Genomic DNA, 19,646 nt, shown 5'->3' with positions numbered 1-19,646 from the left:
TCAGGTAGCAGCCTTGAACAAGGTTGGCATGGTCTGACGCTGTGCCGTCTTCAGCCTGTCCTTGTGGTAGTGGACATTGTGCTCCTGTGCTGCTCCATCAGAACCCCCAGGTCCATTCCCACAAGATGGGCTGTCAATTTTCCTTATCCTCTATGTCTGCGGCAAATACCATGAACTGTGCAGTGCAGCTCCTGACTAACCGTGCTTGTCTGAGTTTACCGTTGACCTTTTAAAGATTGTGCCAATGCTTGGAATTCCACTCCACTCCAAGCATAACCTGGCACCAGCAAGTTGTCCCAGGTACAGCAAATTGGAGAATGGAGCTAGAATCGGTGTGAGGGGCACCATTTGGTTGGGGTAGGTAGTTAATGAGGCAGGTTTACTAATATATGGTGAGAAATCTTGTAAGCCTCATGAAGAAAAACCTTCCATGAAACTTGACAAAGCTGACATTATTCCCAAAAAATAGTAAAGTTCAGTCCTACATTTTTACTCCAAAAGTGTTTAAAAGTCATTTAGAAGAAAGTTCCAGAAACTAGTTAACTCCGTGTCAACAAGGAATTTTGAAGTGGGGATGGGGTGATCTTGCACTGAAGTTGTGTCCATAAGGTCAATGTTGAAGATAAAAGGGTTGAATCCTTATCTCTGTTACCTTAAAAAGACCATTTCAAATACCTCTTGTATAATGTAAAATAGCTTGTATTTTTCACTTTTGTATTTAATAAACTTCCTTTGTTAAAAGCTATCTGTTGTGAAATGTTCAGTCGCCACCACAAATGGTTTAAAAAAAACTTTTGGCCTATCAAGCCAGTTTTCACTTTGGGATCTAACGGTTCGAATATTACTGTCAGCTGGGATCATAAGATCTCTGACCTGCCCCTCCTTCTCCTGTGATCCCCATCCTGGCTTCACTCACCTTTATCATGGGGTTCTGCAACGATCCTAACCTCTGATCAGTGCATAGCCAGCTGCGTAAGCTACCCAGGGCTGTGGTGACATTGAGGAGTTACTGGTCTCTGGCTGGCTGCTTTCAGCAGCGAGGCTACAGCTGCCAGATCCTGACTACCAAAGAAGACTTTATGGTCGCCACATAAGTGTATGGAGGAGCTCAATAGTGCCAGGCCTCCCTATTGGCCTGATGAGATTCCCCGCTGGTTCTCAAACACACTGACGCCATCCCCTTTGGGCCAGCTAAATCCATCCACTTTATATTTTATGTTAATCAATACAACTTCCCCAATTGCAGGAATAGCTAGTGATGCTAAATTACAGACTTCAACTGAGAAAAGCTGTTATGGCTCTGATATACTTAGGTTCTTGAAAACACTTGTAAGTTAATACCATTGGCTTCATCACTGCTGAGGATGTCATGTTAACCTAATCCACTGTTTGGGAAGATGATAGGTTTCCAGTCAACCACCTGTCTCTCTACCCTTCAGTGGAGAGTTAGAACTGGGCACTAACCCACATCTACCTGTTTACTGAAAAGTGGGTTAGGTAAGATTACTCCTATTGTTTATGCATGAGCCACACCAGAAACCACAATGAACTGACTACTTCACATAATTAGGTTAAAGGGATGAGAGCTTTGTATATCAGGATAATGCAGGCATAGAACTGGGCTAAATGTAAGCAGGTTTTGCCTTTTCTCAAAGACTTGTCTTTGCAAAAAAATGGTGGTTTTGTGTAATGAGTGTGAATTCACCGCAAACATTCAAAAAAAGTGAGGACAAAGTTCCCAACTTGTGGCTGACAGACAATAATGTTTAAGCAGTAGGTGGAATGTACAGTGACATATCTGAGCTGTCTTAGAAGCTTCGTGATCACCTGTCATCAGAGAGGTGGTTTGTAGATTTTCTTCCATCTCGATTGGCTTCAGGACATTTATATGTATTGTCCCGCCAAGGAATTTAAGTGATGGGTGCAGTAGATTGGGCTTCATGGTGGTCAAATGCATCATTTCGTTATGGCTGTCTGCCATTTTTATACTTGTAAATTTTCTTGATCAGTTTATGTGTGACAGAGTGAAGCCTTTCTCTTTGAAATGAATTATGCTATTGACTGTCTTGTGGGTGACTGCTACTCCTAGGTTTGATTAAATAAAGTAAACCAGATTTAAATCTGATGATTTCTGATGCATAACATGTAACGTGTTTTCCTAGTTGATGATGTTCAAAATGGTTTCTCTATAATGCAGAAATTAGATTGTTGGCAATTGAGTTTAGCAGGGTAATTTGTTCCTAGACTGGAGTTTAAACCATGTAATTCAAACACTGGCATTGTGTTGATCTGTTCACAGTACATTTTTTGATTGGCATATAAATTACTTTTGTAATTTCTTTTGTTATAGCCTATTTTCAAAACATTTTTAAAAAATCTTTGGCTGATTGTTCCATTTTAGCAAACCTTCTGAAGTCATCAGCTTTATATTGTAATAGGTCAGCACCAAACTGCAGTGTCAGTTTAATCCTTGACTTTATTTCAGGTCCAGCTTTCAATTGAGTGTTAATGCAGAAATGACTGTTGTTTCCTGTGTCCCAAGAAGAAATATTTAAGTTCCTAATTATTGTAAATCTATTGTTTGCTCTTGTTACCATTCACTTATCTGGTTAAAGTTCAATATGTCAGTTGGGAAGATCATAGCCTAAACCATTATCTTGATAAAGTATTTTATTGTCTTGCATTTGATGTGTCCATAAACTGAAATGTAATAACAAGGATTTTTTTTTTCTTCAACCCCGAGCTCACAACAAATACCAGATATTGCATAAATAAGAGCAGACTCTGGTTTGTGTGGAGTACAGCCATACAACATAAGAGAAGGGTTTGTCACACTGAACCTGAGAAAATTATCTAGTGAAAACCAGAAACATTGGCAGCAGAAATTTCAAATCTCCTTAAAAGATTTTGTAGAGATACCACACGCAGATAATCCAAATTTAGTGGAAGCAGGCTTGTTTATTGTGCACTTTATTTATTGGACAGCACTTACAAATATGGAATATTTACTGTTCAATTTCTTTGAAATGTTCATTTAATGTAATGTTGATTTTTTTGCTTGCTTTCAAAGTCTCTTTGGTGTATAAAATGAACAACGTGTACAAATTGTGAAAAAGGAGCTAATTAGCATGCCAGGTCAGTGCTGCAGTGATGTCACTGGCAGGACTAAATCCCTATGTACAGTTTTCAGTGCCTGCATTTATCTCCTGAAGGCAAATGGAGTGCAGTTCTGAGCTGGCTGTAAGCAGGATCATCGTTTGCTGATTTTCAAAAAGCCTGTCTTTTAATTTCTTTCTATTGTGTTTCATAACGTTATTGGTAATGCTCAGAGGCATCAGCAAAACTGTGTTCTGCTAGAGGTCCGAAGTGCTGGCTTTTCATATGCCACGGTGGGAGAGAGAAAAAGCGAGAGTGCAAAACTACAAAAATAGATTAAGCACATTGAAGAATGCCAGCACAGAAGATGGAGTGGGAACTGTTAGTGCTAGTTGCATGTGAGGTTAATGAGCAAATATTCACAAACCAAGAGGTCCAGGTATGGAATACATTCATTTAATTTTTTAAAATATTTTGGGTTTGGACCACTCCTGCTTTGGCATATTATGATGGCTGAATTGATCAAACTGCAATTTATGTTGGTGCAAAGCACATGATATGAACAGTAATCATTTCTAAAGTCAGGCATGAATTCTAAATGTAGCTGTCTATCTGTATAACAAATATGTTTAAACTCTTCAGTAATTGTTGTGTTCCTAGTTTTTTTTGAAAAGTTAAACTTCAATTAATATATACCTAGGGAAATATTGATAGCACAGAAAATATTGCTTAAATTTACTCCAACATGTATCTGGTACTTTATGCTGAGACTTATGACTTTTCAGTCTTTTAATTTGATACCAACATTGGAAAAATATAGTCCACAATGTAATCCAGCTGTTTCAGTGTTCAGATAGGCATATGAGGCTTCCTTTTTCCACTACTTTTTCCCCTAAAAAGTGCATCTAATCTATGTGTGTGAATGAATATTTGTCTGTATTTTAGACACACAAACAAAACGAATTTCAAACCCTGTATGGATAATTATTTGTTGGTGCAGTGTATAATCGTTGTTTATTAAGTATTGAATTTGCGAATATCCTTGATTCTTCTTCCCCCTGGACAGCAGCACAGAATGGAATGAAGATGTTGAGGGAATTGAATGAGGGAAATGGTGGTGAATGTTCCACCTTTTTAGTTGCAGTCAGTAACACTCTCCTCCTGACAATCTGCAAGGTGACCTTGATCAATATCTGCAGTTATTCGTGTTGTCCTAACCAAAATCCTGGGTGAACTGTACTGGGGAGAAGAAAGGGAGACTGCCTTTAAAATAAACATTATTTTGAGGCTGTTTGGAAAATTTTACTGTGGGTGGATTAGGATAATGCCTTTCTTAACCTCTGAGATCTTGCTGTGTATTTATCTCTCAATTATTAGGTTGTGATTTCAGTGGCCCTGATGATTTTGTACAAATTGAAATTTTTAATCCAACATAATTCTTTCTATGTGTTGTATTTTGACACATTTAACACTAAATTGGCTATTGCATGGAAAGAATTAATGTTTAGACAGGTGCAATGAGTGAGGTTGAATTCAAGTATATTATTAGAAAAGGTATATCTCCTTATGTTTCTTTTCTTTTCATTATTCTTTCATGGATATGAGTGTCACAGGTTCAGCCAGAATTGATTATCCTTTGCCATTTGCCTTGGAGAAGATGGTGATGAGCTGCCTTCTTGAATGGGTGGAGTTCTTGGAATGTAGGGACACACACAATGGCATTAGGAAGGGTGTTACAGGATTTTGACTTGGTGACAGTGAGGAAACGACGATACAGTTCCAAGTCAGGTTGGTATGTGACTTAAGAGGAGATCTTGTAGGTATTGATGTTACCGTGTATCTACTGCCCTTGCCCTTTTAGGCAGTAGAGGTCATAAGTTTGGAAGGTGCTGTCTCAGGAGCCTTGTTGAATTGCTGCAATGTATGTTGTAGCTGGTACACACTGCTGCCACTGTGTGTTCTGTGGTGGATGAAGTAAATGTTGAAGTTGGTGGTTGGGGTGCCAGTCAACTAGGCTGCTTTGTCATGGATGATGTTAAATTTCTTGTATGTTATTGGCACTGAACTCCTCCATGCAAATGGAGAAGTTGCTATTGCATGTTTGACATGTGCCTTTTGCTAGATAGATACCTACTGCTAGTGCTCTTTGAGCCACATTTGCTCAAATGCAGCCTTGATCTTGCTCACGCTCACCCTTTTGTCTATGTTTGGACCAAAACTATAATGAGGGCAGGGGTTGAATGGCCCTGGTGGAACCCAAACTGAGTGTAAGTGAGCAGGTTATTCCTTTGCAAGTGTCACTTGATTGCATTGTTGATGACACCTTCCAATACTTTGCTGATGATCAGTAGTAGACTGCTCGGATGTAATTGACAGGGTTAGATTTGTCCCACTTTTCGTGTAATTGACATACATGGGCAAATTTTCATGTGGTTGTGTTGATATCCAATGTATTATGTGATATCCAGAAATCTGTGACGTTGCCATCAGATTGGTGTACAAATTCTTCAAAAGACAGAAACTAGCATTTCTCTCTTTAATTTGTGCTAGTCTTGTTTAGATTCTCGTATCAGCATTTGAGCTGCTGAATGGCTTGTTTTCCTGCAAGGTTACAATGGATGCATGATGACTTGTGCCTCTCAAGTTAAAATAGACCATAAACTGGCCCAACCTGGTACTGTAGAAATTAATACTGATGAAATTGGAAGTGTGCAATTTCAAAGCAATCATGTTATGCAGATTAAAATCATTATAAAATATTGTTTAGGCAGTTTTAGACAGTTAGAATAAAAGAAGCACGATCTAATTGGTGGGATGTGATGAGGCTTGTTCCACAAGGTTCTGTACTAAGGACTCAGCTTTTCTTTAGACACAGCAGTGTTTTAGGTGAAGTTGGATGGTCAGGTTTGTAGCTGACACTGAGTCCCATTGTTCCTGAATTGGATGCAAAGGGTCAGGAAAATTCTTGATTCCACAAACCCGAATTTGGAGAATGTGTCTCGGATGTTCTAATTTTGCTTCTGGCAACGGGGGAGAGTTGGACGTGTTATGGGATCAAGGGTGACTCCCCATGAGCCGGAAATAGTGTAACATTGCAGATGCAGCTTACAGATACTACTCATTGCCAGGTCTGTGTGAAAAGGCCACCCTCAATGGTCCATGATTTCATCTCAGTTGTGTAAGGAAAAATAGCAAGAAATAAAGAACTACACTTCAGCACCCACTCCCACTTTGCCAACACATACCAATTCCTGCACCCCAACCACCACCCCTGGCACCTCATACACTCCATTCCTAACCATGCCACTGTACCTATCCACATGGCTCTTGAGATAGCCTATGCCACTCTAGTGATAACGCATGCCAACTCATGTCCTACCCATCATCCTAAATCCTTACAAATTTAATGCCAATGCTCACAGTATCCATCATATGCAGTTCCTAAGTGTTTATTGATTAAAATTCATCATAAAAACAACTATAACAAAAAAAATAGATTTTAAATCCTTCAGTTATTCAATCCCTTGTAAAAACAAGCATTTGTACTAACAGCCCTATTGCAAAGGGTTTATAACTAGTCTGTCAGTTAAACTATAAATTAACAGGTACCCCGCTGTAATAATGATAGGTTGTAACCTTCCCTGTTGCTGGCCTTGTCCCATCCTAGGACTCCTTTCTTAATACTGCTGTGAGTGTACCTACCTCTAAGGGTCTCAGTGATTCAAGAGAGATGCTCACTGCCACCTATGCAAGTGCAAAGACTGATGGTCAGTAAATGCTTATCTAACCAATGACAATCCCATCTCAAGGCTGTTTTTTTTTTAAATTAGTAATGCAGTACAAATACTGTGTTGGTACTCCTTAGACTTACATCAACAAATGCAATTAAATAGCACACACTGATCTTAAAAAATGCTGTTTCTTTTTATTTAATATCCACAAGGTTTGACAGCTTGATAGTTCCAATAAGCTTATCCATTTTTACATACATTCATCCCTACTTTTAGCATTCCAAAAAGCACTTTATGTTCTTGTATCTATCCAAAAGGGCACTCTCCCTCTCTAAAGAGCCTCAATAAGATATGAGCTTACCCTGTAAAGCCTATAACCCACAAGTCATATTTTGGACATACCACTATATAATTATGGATCTGACTAAAGTCAATTGTTGTATTGCATATGTAGCTGGTTCTGGGAAGATTTGACATTTTCTTGTAAAGTGTGTAGTCCACAAGTCATGTTTTGGGCATCTCTAATTAAATTTGCATCTGACTGAAATCAACTGCATAGCTGCGTGTACGTGGGTTTAGGTGTAGAACTGTTGAAATTGGGTTTCCAGCACAGTCTGGTTAAGCTGGAGACCCTTTGCTTTTATTGTGGAAACCTATTTTGGAAACACAAATGAGAAAATAAATTCAAAACAGAACATAGACAGATCAATGGGTAAAACTGTGGGGAATGGAGTTCAATGTGGGGCCTTATGAAATTATCCACTTTGAGTTCAAGAAAAACAAATTCGAATGAGCAGGGAAACTCACTTGTGTAAGTGGTAACACCATTGCAGAATACTGCTCACTATTGCAGTAGTGTTTACCCAGTAAATCCAGCAGCTACATAAACAAATTTCTCTAAGTCTGCTTTGAATGGCAAGGAACTAGGAATTGTAGCGATGCAGAGATTTGGGTATCTATTGAAATAAATCGCTAAAAGTGAGAAGTTGAGTTTTAAAAATACTGAAAGCAGCTAATGAGATGTGGGCATTCATCTCAATAAGGTTAGAATACAGAGAGGAAGATGTTATACTTCACTTGACATCATCTATAATATCGTATTCAGCTTTGCACAACATAACCTCTAAGGATATGTTAACTCAGAATAGATGCAGTACAGATACAATGGAATTTGTGCAGATATATGAGAATATTAGTGTGATCTCAACTGTTCGGCTGACTGGCATAATTGTGGCTTGTTTTCCCAATAAGGAGAGAAGATTGTAGAGACATTAATTTTGAATGTATAATAATAAAAGAGGTTTGTTAGGGTGGTATATTGAACCTATCCAGAACAAGAAGCAATAATCTTAAAATCAGAGTTAGACCTTGCAGTGGTGTACTCACAAAGAACTTTTTCGCCAAAGAGTAGTAGAAATCGGAAGTATGCTTTTATTTCAAAGATTGTGGATATTATTTAAATTGAAGCTGTTGGGACCGAGATTGATTGATTGAACTTTATTAGATAACGATGACAAGGGACATGGAACAATGTTTCCTCTGAAGTGTGGAGCCATGAAACAATCCAGAATATTGTCCAGAACAGTCAATACAGCTATGGGAATCACTATGGAACTAATGTTCCCTCTGCGTGTGCATCTTTATGGCAATCTTAAATGTATTGCATTGTACAACAAAGAGCTTGCTCACAGAAAAGAGTCAATTAGGTAACTTTGGTGTTGAGCAAAGGTGGATGAGTTAGGTCGAGGTACATATTATCCATTATTTAATTGACTGGTGGAACAGGTTTGAGGGGCTGATTGGCCTACTCTCTTGTTCCTGTCAGTTAAAACCACTTTACCAGAAGAATTGTCTGACTGCCCGGATGTAAGATATTGACTGATAGATTTGTTTTTTCCAGACGGTGTTTGGCATTGAAGATTGGGGGCTAAGTTTTCTCATGGTACCATTTTTAATAATAGAACATCTGTCACTTAAAACTGTGAAGTATATAGACTGTACTTTATGCAATTTGTCAGATGTTCAGACATATGAAGTGGTTCATTTCGACTGATAACATATTAAGCGCTTCTGAAAGTTCAGCACTTAAATCTGTTTAAAGCCATTTTATTCACCTGTATTTTACAAAAAGTTATGAAACTGTAAGTATAAATTACAATTACTTAATATTTGAAATATTTAGTACCTTATACTGTAGCATTTCTGTTTAATAAAACTATAAAATTCCTATTAATTAAGTTGCTGTCCTTTGACACCTCTAATTTGCCAAAGGACTACTATTAGCTAAAGTATTTAATTCCTGCTGAACTGTATGAAAGACTATAATTTTTAATTAAATTGGTGCCAATAGAATAACATAACGTGATTACTTCCATTATTGTCTAATACTTCCTTGGGAAAAAAAAGTAAATTCTGGAAAACTTGAACGTAGAGTTCATTTTATTAAATAGAGAGTCTTAAGCAAAATGATTTACAACTGAGACTAATGGTACTGGAATATCTTTATAATAGTTTAAATTATCACAGTGACAGGAAAGTCATACTACGCAGGCTTTAATCAATATAAGAAAGTTATCAGCCATGGGTTATTGTCTCACATTCATTGAGGTTTACACACACTAAACCATCCTAATCAGATAAATAAGCAAAAAGAGAATTTGCTAACTTAATGAATTAGAGCTTTGGATTAAAAAATTTCAAATGTCACTCCCAGTATTTGAGAAGGGAGGGAAGGAGAAGCAAATCAATTACAGAACCATCATTTAGTATCAGTTGCAGGAATTTATTGGATTCTAACATAAGAAATAGTGTGGCACACACTTTTGTGCTGATGGGGAGGGTCAAACAGCATCCATTGCCCTCCTGAGAAAATAGTGGAAGCCAGTTTTAGGGTCAAGACTTCTGGAATGGTGTATTCAGTGCCATTTAGTCCCTATCTTGGCCACAATTACACTCAAAGCTCAATTCTAGAAGTGCCAAGCCCTGCCCCCTCATATTCTCTGGGTTGCAGGGTGGCTGGGTGGGGCTGTGGTGTGGAGGGGGTTGGAGAAAGAGTGCAGATTGTGTTTTGCACATCTGTGTTTCATGGAGCTAACTGCACATCAGAAGTTGAAGCTACCTGCAGTTAGGTTCAATTTAAATTACTGGATGTGCACTTCTTACCAATCCTAGGTCCAGAAACACCTTTGGTAGAGTGCCCTTAGAAGAGGCCAAATGCCCTTTGAAGTTGTTAAAAGTACACATGGATGCAAGAGAAAGATGGATACACTGAATGTCATTGTCAAGTGAACTGCCAAGCTATCAGGGCATTTAAATCATATAGCCTTTAATTTTTTTTTTAAAAAGACAGTAATGTAAAAAAACAGCTTGCTATTTCAGTGTCTTTTGATATCAGCCTGAGGGCTAATTCTCTAGGACTTATGCTGCATGACTGATTTCATAATCTATCATATCACAGTGATGTGCCTATCAGTTCACAGTTTCATTTTCAGCTCCAATGCTTTTGAAGTTTTTGAAGTGAGCCTATGAATACAAATGCTTGATTTTATTAGGTATTAAGTAGTTGGCGGAAGGCTTGGAGAATGTAAGTCAAAGAATAGTAGGATATTTGATGGCATAGGTTAACACTAAGTTAGCATAAAGATTATTAAAAGGGCCATGATATACAGTGGGGGATAGGTTGGCATGTAAGATGAGATGGATCATGAAGGTATGTAAGGGACATGGGTGGCATGATTAGGTATGAATGCAATATGACACAGGGAGTGTGGGGGGTGGGAGTGAAATTCTGTCAGCAATGCGGACGAGAGGCATTTTGTTCGTTTGTCAAAACTGCAACACACTCCTGGACTGCTGAGCCAGCCCTGTTCCCACAGTCTGCCTGGCATCCTGCAGCTCTGTAGGCCGGTTTAAGTTCTTCCCATTACATCTGCCACCTGGAATGAAATCAGATCATTGAGGACACTTTCTTTTGGTTTGGCTATACGGAACTGGGAATTTCTACAACTCTGTCAGGACCAAAGATTTAGGCTGTGACTGAATATTTGGGCAAGTATGAAATTAACAAAGAGAGTTAGCTGTGATCAGGTGGGTTAGGTCACATATAACTGATGTCATTCTGCTTTTTTTAGACATTACTAGCATGGTAGTTAGAGGATTATTCGTACATGTCTGAATAGACTTTCAGAAGGCACTTAAATTTTAGTGAGAGATTATTACTAAAATGAAGGCAGTTAAAATTGGAGGTTGCCTTATGATATTGGTTTAGTGATAGGAGTCAGAAACTGGAGATGAACGGAAAACACTTTGCTAGGATCTGAGAATTATGAAATGGGAGCTGTTCTAGGGTCTCAGATTTCTACCACAAATACTGAATTGAGTTAACAAATAAATAAGTCATGCTATCCAGGTTTTAGATGACTCTTAAAGTCAGGGAGGCAGAATAACCAATCTGGATGGGAATAGCAAGTAATGAAAATGCATAGACATGCTGAGTGAGTGGCAGCAAAACTAAAGGGGATGTTCAGTGTGGGAAAGTATGGAGGCATCTACTTTTGGTTCAAGAAAGACAAATTTTATTTTTTATGCTTTTGGAAGACAAGGGACTGTAGAAGTGCAAAGGACATTTACTTGTTTGCACACATTACGAAATGCTTGTTCACGGTACAACAAAATGGTCAGCAAGTCTTTTTCACATAAATTTTCCAGGTGGGATCTATTCTTTGTTGCTGTAAGGCAGCAGCGGTGATCTGCCTATTGATCGCATTTTCTCTTTGCAGTGCTTGAACACGACTCAGTACTTTGCTGTTTCAGAGGATAGTGAAAAGAAAACATGGTTGTGTGGAGAGGAGTAGAGTAGCAGATAAGCTTCTTCTGTGTCGGTCATTTGTGTAATGTGGGTTTCTGTAGAACCAATGATTTCATGGTCTTTTTTTAACCGATTAACATCTTTTTTGTTTCCAAATATTTTTATTGTGAATTCAAATTCTCAAAACTACGTGGTGGGATTTTAATGCTTGTTCTCTGCATTGGTGCTATTATATAATGAATACAGTACCGTTCTCTAATTCCACGTTCCTCAGTTTGATTTGCATGTTTTTTTGTGCCCAGTAGGAATAAGCTATGAAGGTGCATACCATCCCCTATTTGCATGTTATGTATTAGAATGTTCCCATCAGTTTAAAACAAATTGCTGCTAATTCCAAAAGAAATAACATTAATATCCATGAGTATGACATCAGTATAAGATTATTTTAATGTATTTAGTTGGTGTGTTTTTACATTTAGTATTTCTCTATGTTGATCTCCCATGGCATTGTATAAGAAAAGTCACAATGGTGTTCTTCACAGTGGATTTAAAGGTCAAATGATATTAGGATCATGAACATCATTCTGGACCCTTTTTAATATGGTAAATAATTTCCTTGCTTTGAAATCATAATAATTTCTGCAGCCATTTTTTGTTCATGGAAACAATCTGTGTTGTTGTCATGCTGTGGCAATGTTTTCCCTTGAGGTAGGAAGTAAGTTCAGTATGACATGTTTACAGAGATATACGTTTGCTAACATATTATTTGAGTAGGTAAGCAGGACAGACAAAATGGTATCACATTTCATATTTGGGTCTGGAATTGTGCGTTGTAAATAGTTCAAAAGTCATTGAACCCTCGGGTTCCCATGGATAAAACGCCCGTTTGATGGTAGCTTTTTACTCCAGTACAGATTTGTAACTGCTCTGGCCCTTGCCATCATGATGCAATTTCAAGCCAACATGCCTCAGCATGATGTCTCCACAGGCATGTTATTTGCAGGTGTTAACGCTGACTTTTACATAGCGTGTATCCACAGAGATCTAAGTAAAACGGAGGTATTAAAGAAGTTTCATACTTCACCTCCGGACTTTTGAAACTAGACAGTGGTTATTGCAAAGGCGCTTTGTCACAATTCCTGCTAATTTGATCTGCAGCCTTTAGATAAATGGTAAAGTCGATTCTCAGCAGAGAAATTGTCTCGATAAGACCATTAAATAAAGCCACTGGTGAAATCAAAATGAAATTGTGACATTCACTTTATAGACTACACTAGAATGAATTATAATTTTATGCCTGGAGTAGTGCTACAACTATAACATGGTTGCATTTTCAACTGGTTCCTTATTATTCAATCTATTGAAAATGAATGCTTTATTTTACTGTGAATCATAAATTGTCACTTTTACTGTGAGTACTACTAACTGGAATCTTCAGCATGAATCATCAGTGGCTGGTCTACTTGCAGCAAGGAGGCAGATTTGTGTTCTCATTCAGGCATGGCATAGAATTCAGAGCCAAGACAAAACAGCATAGCTGATACTAGATTTCTGTATCACAGAAGAATGGTGTGATGATTAGGTGCTAAATGCAACTGATGCGATGAGCTGATGCAGGAGATTCCACATATTATGTAATTGTCTAGTGACTAATTCACAGCAAGTAATCTTGTGCATAATTAGTGAAGAATGTTCCCTGAACTAGTGATTGCAATGTTCCAAACTTCACATGAAAGGAAGGCACTGGTTCTTCCATAACAACTTGTCGACACAGAGTTCTCATTTGAACTGCCTGCAGAGATGGGTGGATTTTTTTTAGTCAACATAACAAGGTAATAATCAAAGAATACAGATGTTTTGTCAGAAGTTAGGGACATTTTTTGTCTGTTAACCATTGTGGCTGACCTGGCATGTTGGTGCTCTGGTGATTGTGCTGTGTTGTTGGTCAGCCTGCTGCAGACAGCCTCTGTCTCTGGAGATTATGTTTGCAACCTGGGATCAACTTGGTGTGAAGCATCATCTCATGTGGTTCAGGAGGCCTTCACGAATTCTCATTCAAACAAAAAAATGAGATAACAAGAGTCCAGAGACTGAATAGTCCTGTTAGGGTGAAAGAAAAGGCTGGCAGGTGTAGGGAATACTAGATGACTAGAGAAATTGAGGTTTTCGTTAAGAAAAAGAAGGAAGCATACGTCAGGTATAGACAAGAGAGATCGAGTGAATCCTTACAAGAGTACAAAGGCAGTAGGAGTATACTTAAGAGGAAATTCAGGAGGACAAAAAGATGACACAAGATAACTTTGGCAAATAGGGTTGAGGGGATTCCAAAGGGATTTTATAAATACATTAAGGATAAAAGGGTAACTAGGGAGAGAATAGCGCCCCTCAAAGACCAGCAAGGCAGCCTATGTGTGGAACCACAGGAGAAGGGGGAGATACTAAACGAGTATTTTGCATCACTGTTTATTGTGCAGAAGGAAATGGAAGATATAGAAAGTGGGGAAATAGATGGTGACATCTTGAAAAATGTTCATATTATAGAGGAGGTAGTGCTGGATGTCTTAAAAGGCATAAAGGTGGATAAATCCCCAGGACCTGATGAGGTGTACCCTAAAACTCTGGGAAGATAGGGAAGTGATTGTTGGGCCCCTTGCTGAAGTATTTGTATCATCAATAGTCACAGGTGAAGTACCAGAAGATTGGTGGTTGGTTAAAGTGGTTCTGCTATTTAAGAAAGGTGGTAAGGACAAGCCAGGGAACTTTAGACCAGTGAGCCTGATGTCGGTTGTGGCAAGTTGTTGGAGGGAATCCTGATGGAAAGGATTTACATGCAGTAAGATGTTCGACAAGGTTCTTCCTGGTAGACTGGTAAGCAAGGTTAGATCTTCTGGAATAGTAGCTATTTGGAGAACTAGCTATTTGGATCCAGAACTGGCTCGAAGGTAGAAGAGAGAGGGTGGTGGTGGAGGGTTGTTTTTCAGACTGGAGGCCTGTGACCAGTGGAGTGCCACAAGGATCAGTGCTGGGTCCACTGCTTTATGTCATTTATATAAATGATTTGGATATGAACATAGGCGATAATGTTAGTAAGTTTGAAGGTGAAATGGACAGTGAAGAAGGTTACCTCAGAGTACAATGGGAACTTGATCGGATGGACGAATGGGATGAGGAGTGGCAGATGGAGTTTAATTTAGATTAGTGTGAGGTGCTGCATTTTGGAAAGGCAAATCAGAGCATGACTTATATACTTAATGGGAAGGTCCTGGGGAGTGTGGCTGAAAAAGGAGACCTTGGAGTGCAAGTTCATAGTTCGTTGAAAGTGCAGTCACAGGTAGGATAGGATAGTGAAGAAAGCGTTTGGTATGCTTTCCTTTATTGATCAGAGTATTGAGTACAGGAGTTGGGAGGTCATGCTGTGGCTATACATGACACTGGTTAGGCCATTTTTGTAATATTGCTGCATTTCTGATCTCCCTCCTAGTGGAAGGATGTTGTGAAACTTGAAAGGGTTCAGAAAAGATTGACAAGGATGTTGCCAGGGTTGGAGGATTTGAGCTATAGGGAGAGGCAGAAAAGGCTGGGGCTGTTTTCCCTGGAGCGTCGGAGGCTGAGGGGTGACCTTAGATAAGTTTATAAAATCGTGAGGGGCATGGTTAGGGTAAATAGACAAGGTCTTTTCCCTGGGTTGGGGGAGTCCAGAACTGGAGGGTATAGGTTAGGGTGAGAGCGGAAAGATATAAAAGAGACCTAAGGGGCAACTTTTTCACACAGAAGATGGTGCATGTATGGAATGAGTTGCCAGAGGAAGTGGTGGAGGCTGGTACAATTGCAACATTTAAAATGCATCTAGATAGGTATATGAATAGGAAGGATTTAGACGGATATGGCTCAAGTGCTGCTAAATGGGAATAGATTGGGTTGTGATGTCTGGTCAGCACTGACAAGTTGGACCAAAGGGTCTGTTTCTGTGCTGTCCATCTCTATGGCTCTAAGTGATTGCATGATGTGCTGAATGCCCAGTCTGATGTATCCTATTTTAGGGGGATGCCAAGTGGAACGTTTTCATTGGAAAAGGACAAGAATGACTCCAGCTATCTTGTACTTTTATATGGTATACAAAGAAATTTTCTAATCAACCAGTTTGGGGATGTTTCTGGGTAATCCAAGATGGAGGACAGGAAAAATTTCTGGCTGTAAGAGCTGCTCCTTTTTTTGAGGTATTTTAGGTGCTGGAGGTGATTTCCTCGAATTCCAGGAGCAGCAATTACTGTTTTATATGCTGTTGCATTGTTTTGGAACTTTGGGGAAAAAAAAGCCAAAACAACAGCAGTTTTAAAAGGGAGAAGAGCAGACAAAGGAAGCACATGGTGAGGAAGTGCAGGAGAGAGGGAGAGAGAGAGAACCTGCACAGTTAGCAACTTTGCTGTTTGAATCCGTGTATCACTGGACATCGGAGTGCATCTGGGAAAATTAACAAACAGTGAAATTCACAACTTATCTTGGAGGAACTGTTGGGCGAAGTTCACAGCACAGAATCAGATAAGTTAATTGTTGTTTTAAGTCTGTCCAAGAGAAACGCTGCAGGAGTGAGTATAGTGGATTCTTTCTTGATTATGTTTTTGGAGATAAGTCTCTTCATTAAACTTAAAATATAAGCCATATCTATTAATTTAATCTGGGGCAGTGTTTGTAGAGGAATAAGATGGTGTTATTTTCTGGGTCTGTAGATTGTGAAGGAGCAAAAATGGCCTTTGCAGTGATATGTACTTCTTGTCAGATGTGGGAGTTTAAAGAGAGTTTAAGGGTTACTGCAGATTATATCTGCCAGAAATGCTGTTGGATGCAAATCTTATCAGATCGAGTGGATCGGTTGGAGAGACAGATAGAAGAGATGAGGAATTTGCAACAGCAACAGTATGTGATGGATGGCAGTTATAGGAAGGGGGGAAAGTCTCAGATACAGTCACATAGATAGGTTAACTCCAGGAAGGGTAAGAGTGGTAGGCAGCTAGTGCAGGAGTCTTTTGTGGTTATACCCATTTCAAACAGGTATGCTATTTTGGAAAATGTAGGGGATGATGGATTCTCAGGGGAACGTAGCACAAACAGCCAAATTTCTGGTGTTGAGACTGGCTCTAATGCAACAAGGGGTACGTCAGCTTCCAAGAGATCAATTGTGTTAGGGGATTCTGTAGTCAGAGGTACAGACAGACGTTTCTGTGGCCAGCAGAGAGAAAGCAGAATGATGTGTTGTTTCCCTGGTGCCAGGATCAAGGATGTCTCAGAGAGGGTGCAGAATGTTCTCACGGGGGAGAGGGGCCAGCAGGAGGTCATTGTCCACATTGGAACCAACGACATTGGAAGGGAAAAGGTTGAGACTCTGAAGGGAGATTACAGAGAGTTAGGCAGAAATTTAAAAAGGACGTCCTCAAGGGTAGTAATATCTGGATTACTCCCAGTGCTACGAGCTTGTGAGGGCAGGAATAGGAGGATAGAGCAAATGAATGCATGGCTGAGGAGCTGGTGTATGGGAGAAAGATTCACATTTTTGGATCATTGGAATGTCTTTTGTGGTAGAAGTGACCTGTACAAGAAGGACGGATTGCACCTAAATTGGAAAGGGACTAATATACTGGCAATGAAATTTGCTAGAACTGCTTGGGAGGATTTAAACTAGTAAGGTGGGGGGGTGGGACCCAGGGAGATAGTCAGGAAAGAGATCGATCTGAGACGGGTACAGCTGAGAACAGAAGTGAGTCAAACAGTCAGGGCAGGCAGGGACAAGGTAGGACTAATAAATTGAACTGCATTTATTTCAATGCAAGGGGCCTAACAGGGAAGGCAGATGAACTCAGGGCATGGTTAGGAACATGAGACTGGGATATCATAGCAATTACAGAAACATGGCTCAGGGATGGGCAGGACTGGCAGCTTAATGTTCCAGGATACAAATGCTACAGCAAGGATAGAAAGGGAGGCAAAAGAGGAGGGGGAGTGGCATTTTTGATTAGGGATAGCATTACAGCTGTGCTGAGGGAGGATATTCCTGGAAATACATCCAGGGAAGCTATTTGGGTGGAACTGAGAAATAAGAAAGGGATGATCACCTTATTGGGATTGCACTATAGACCCAACAAACTTGTAAGGAGATCTCAGCTATCTGTAAGAATAATAGGGTAGTTATGGTAGGGGATTTTAACTTTCCAAACATCAACTGGGACTGCCATAGTGTTAAAGGTTTAGATGGAGAGGAATTTCTTAAATGTGTACAAGACAATTTTCTGATTCAGTATGTGGATGTACCCACTAGAGAAGGTGCAAAACTTGACCTACTCTTGGGAAATAAGGCAGGGCAGGTGACTGAAGTGTCAGTGGGGGAGCACTTTGGAGCCAGCGACCATAATTCTATTTGTTTTAAAATAGTGATGGAAAAGGATAGACCAGATCTAAAAGTTGAAGTTCTAAATTGGAGAAAAGCCAATTTTGACGGTATTAGGCAAGAACTTTCGAAAGCTGATTGGAGGCGGATGTTCGCAGGTAAAGGGACGGCTGGAAAATGGGACGCCTTTAGAAATGAGATAACAAGAATCCAGAGAAAGTATATTCCTGTCAGGGTAAAAGGGAAGGCTGGTAGGTATAGGGAATGCTGGATGACTAAAGAAATTGAGGGTTTGGTTAAGAACAAGGAGGAAGCATATGTCAGGTATAGACAGGATAGATTGAGTGAATCCTTAGAAGAGTATAAAGGAAGTAGGAGTATACTTAAGAGGGAAATCAGGAGAGCAAAAAGGGGACATGAGATGGCGTTGGCAAATACAATTAAGGAGAATCCAAAGGGTTTTTACAAATATATTAAGGACGAAAGGGTATCTAGGGATTGAATAGGGCCCCTCAAAGATCAGCAAGGCGGCCTTTGTGTGTGTGGTGTAAAATTATGTCCCAATACATGTGTGATGGGCCAAGCAGTGGAATGTGGTGAAAGGGTTAAAATTGTGTCCCAATACATGTGTGAATCTAACCGAAAATGGAAGGTGTCGCTTAGTCCCGTGTGAATCTTATTACACACCTTCCCGTGTGAATCTTCTTATCTGTATGTGACCAGAATGGAATGTGTTTTTCAGCCTTGCTCTGCTGTTCACATGAATGTTTAGATCTCGAAAAGAGTATATCAGCTGGAAAAGTCTCCAGTTCGGTAGAGTCTGCTTCGGGGTTGCGTTTAACCGCCGAGCGTGGGTTGTTGGCAACCGCTCTACGAGAACTGACGGCTCCCAGTTCCGGTAACACGTAGAGTGAGTATAAACCAGACCCGTTGTAAGTACGAGACCTGGTTGTGGCGACGCTGCGGAGAATAAAACATTTATATTCTAGCAGACTCGCCTCTTGGCTGTTTGTTCTGTGTCAGACTACTTTCCTGCGAGCCTGGTCCTTGACCTTGAGAATTTTTTAAAACAGTGTGGAGCCACAGAAAATGGGGGAGATAATGAATTAATATTTTGCATCAGTATTTACTGTGGAAAAGGATATCGAAGATATAGACTGTAGGGAAATAGATGGTGACATCTTGCAAAATGTCCAGATTACAGAGGAGGAAGTGCTGGATGTCTTGAAACGGTTAAAGGTTGATAAATCCCCAGGACCTGATCAGGTGTACCCGAGAACTCTGTGGGAAGCTAGAGAAGTGATTGCTGGGCCTCTTGCTGAGATATTTGTATCATCGATAGTCACAGGTGAGGTGCCAGAAGACTGGAGGTTGGCAAACGTGGTGCCACTGTTTAAGAAGGGCGGTAAAGACAAGTCAGGGAACAAAAGACCGGTGAGCCTGACCTCGGTGGTGGGCAAGTTGTTGGAGGGAATCCTGAGGGACAGGATGTACGTGTACTTAGAAGGGCAAGGACTGTTTCGGGACAGTCAACATGGCTTTGTGCGTGGGAAATCATGTCTCACAAACTTGATTGAGTTTTTTGAAGAAGTAACAAAGAAGATTGATGAGGGCAGAGCAGTAGATGTGATCT

General features: G+C 39.8%; 1 protein-coding gene across 2 annotated transcripts in view; it reads left to right on the top strand.

The window, feature by feature from the left end:
* The window catches only part of LOC122563653 (calcipressin-3), a 152,366-nt gene that overhangs the window by 57,866 nt on the left and 74,854 nt on the right, over positions 1 to 19,646 (top strand). The window contains exon 1 of one of the 2 annotated variants that reach the window (XM_087976841.1): positions 3,218 to 3,535. The exons of the other annotated variant lie outside the window; for it this stretch is intronic. Coding sequence (XP_087832967.1) covers positions 3,449 to 3,535 — 87 coding nt within the window. The 5' untranslated portion in view covers positions 3,218 to 3,448. Of the gene's footprint in view, positions 1 to 3,217; positions 3,536 to 19,646 lie in introns of those variants that run through there. 2 annotated transcript variants of the gene reach the window in all.

This window comes from Chiloscyllium plagiosum, unplaced genomic scaffold (assembly GCF_037043375.1).
Source record: "Chiloscyllium plagiosum isolate Xiang-an unplaced genomic scaffold, Cpla_swu_hap1 HiC_scaffold_30, whole genome shotgun sequence".
Classification (NCBI taxonomy): domain Eukaryota; kingdom Metazoa; phylum Chordata; class Chondrichthyes; order Orectolobiformes; family Hemiscylliidae; genus Chiloscyllium; species Chiloscyllium plagiosum.
The sequence above is the reverse complement of the archived record's forward strand: the minus strand, read 5'-3'. Positions and strand labels throughout refer to the sequence as shown.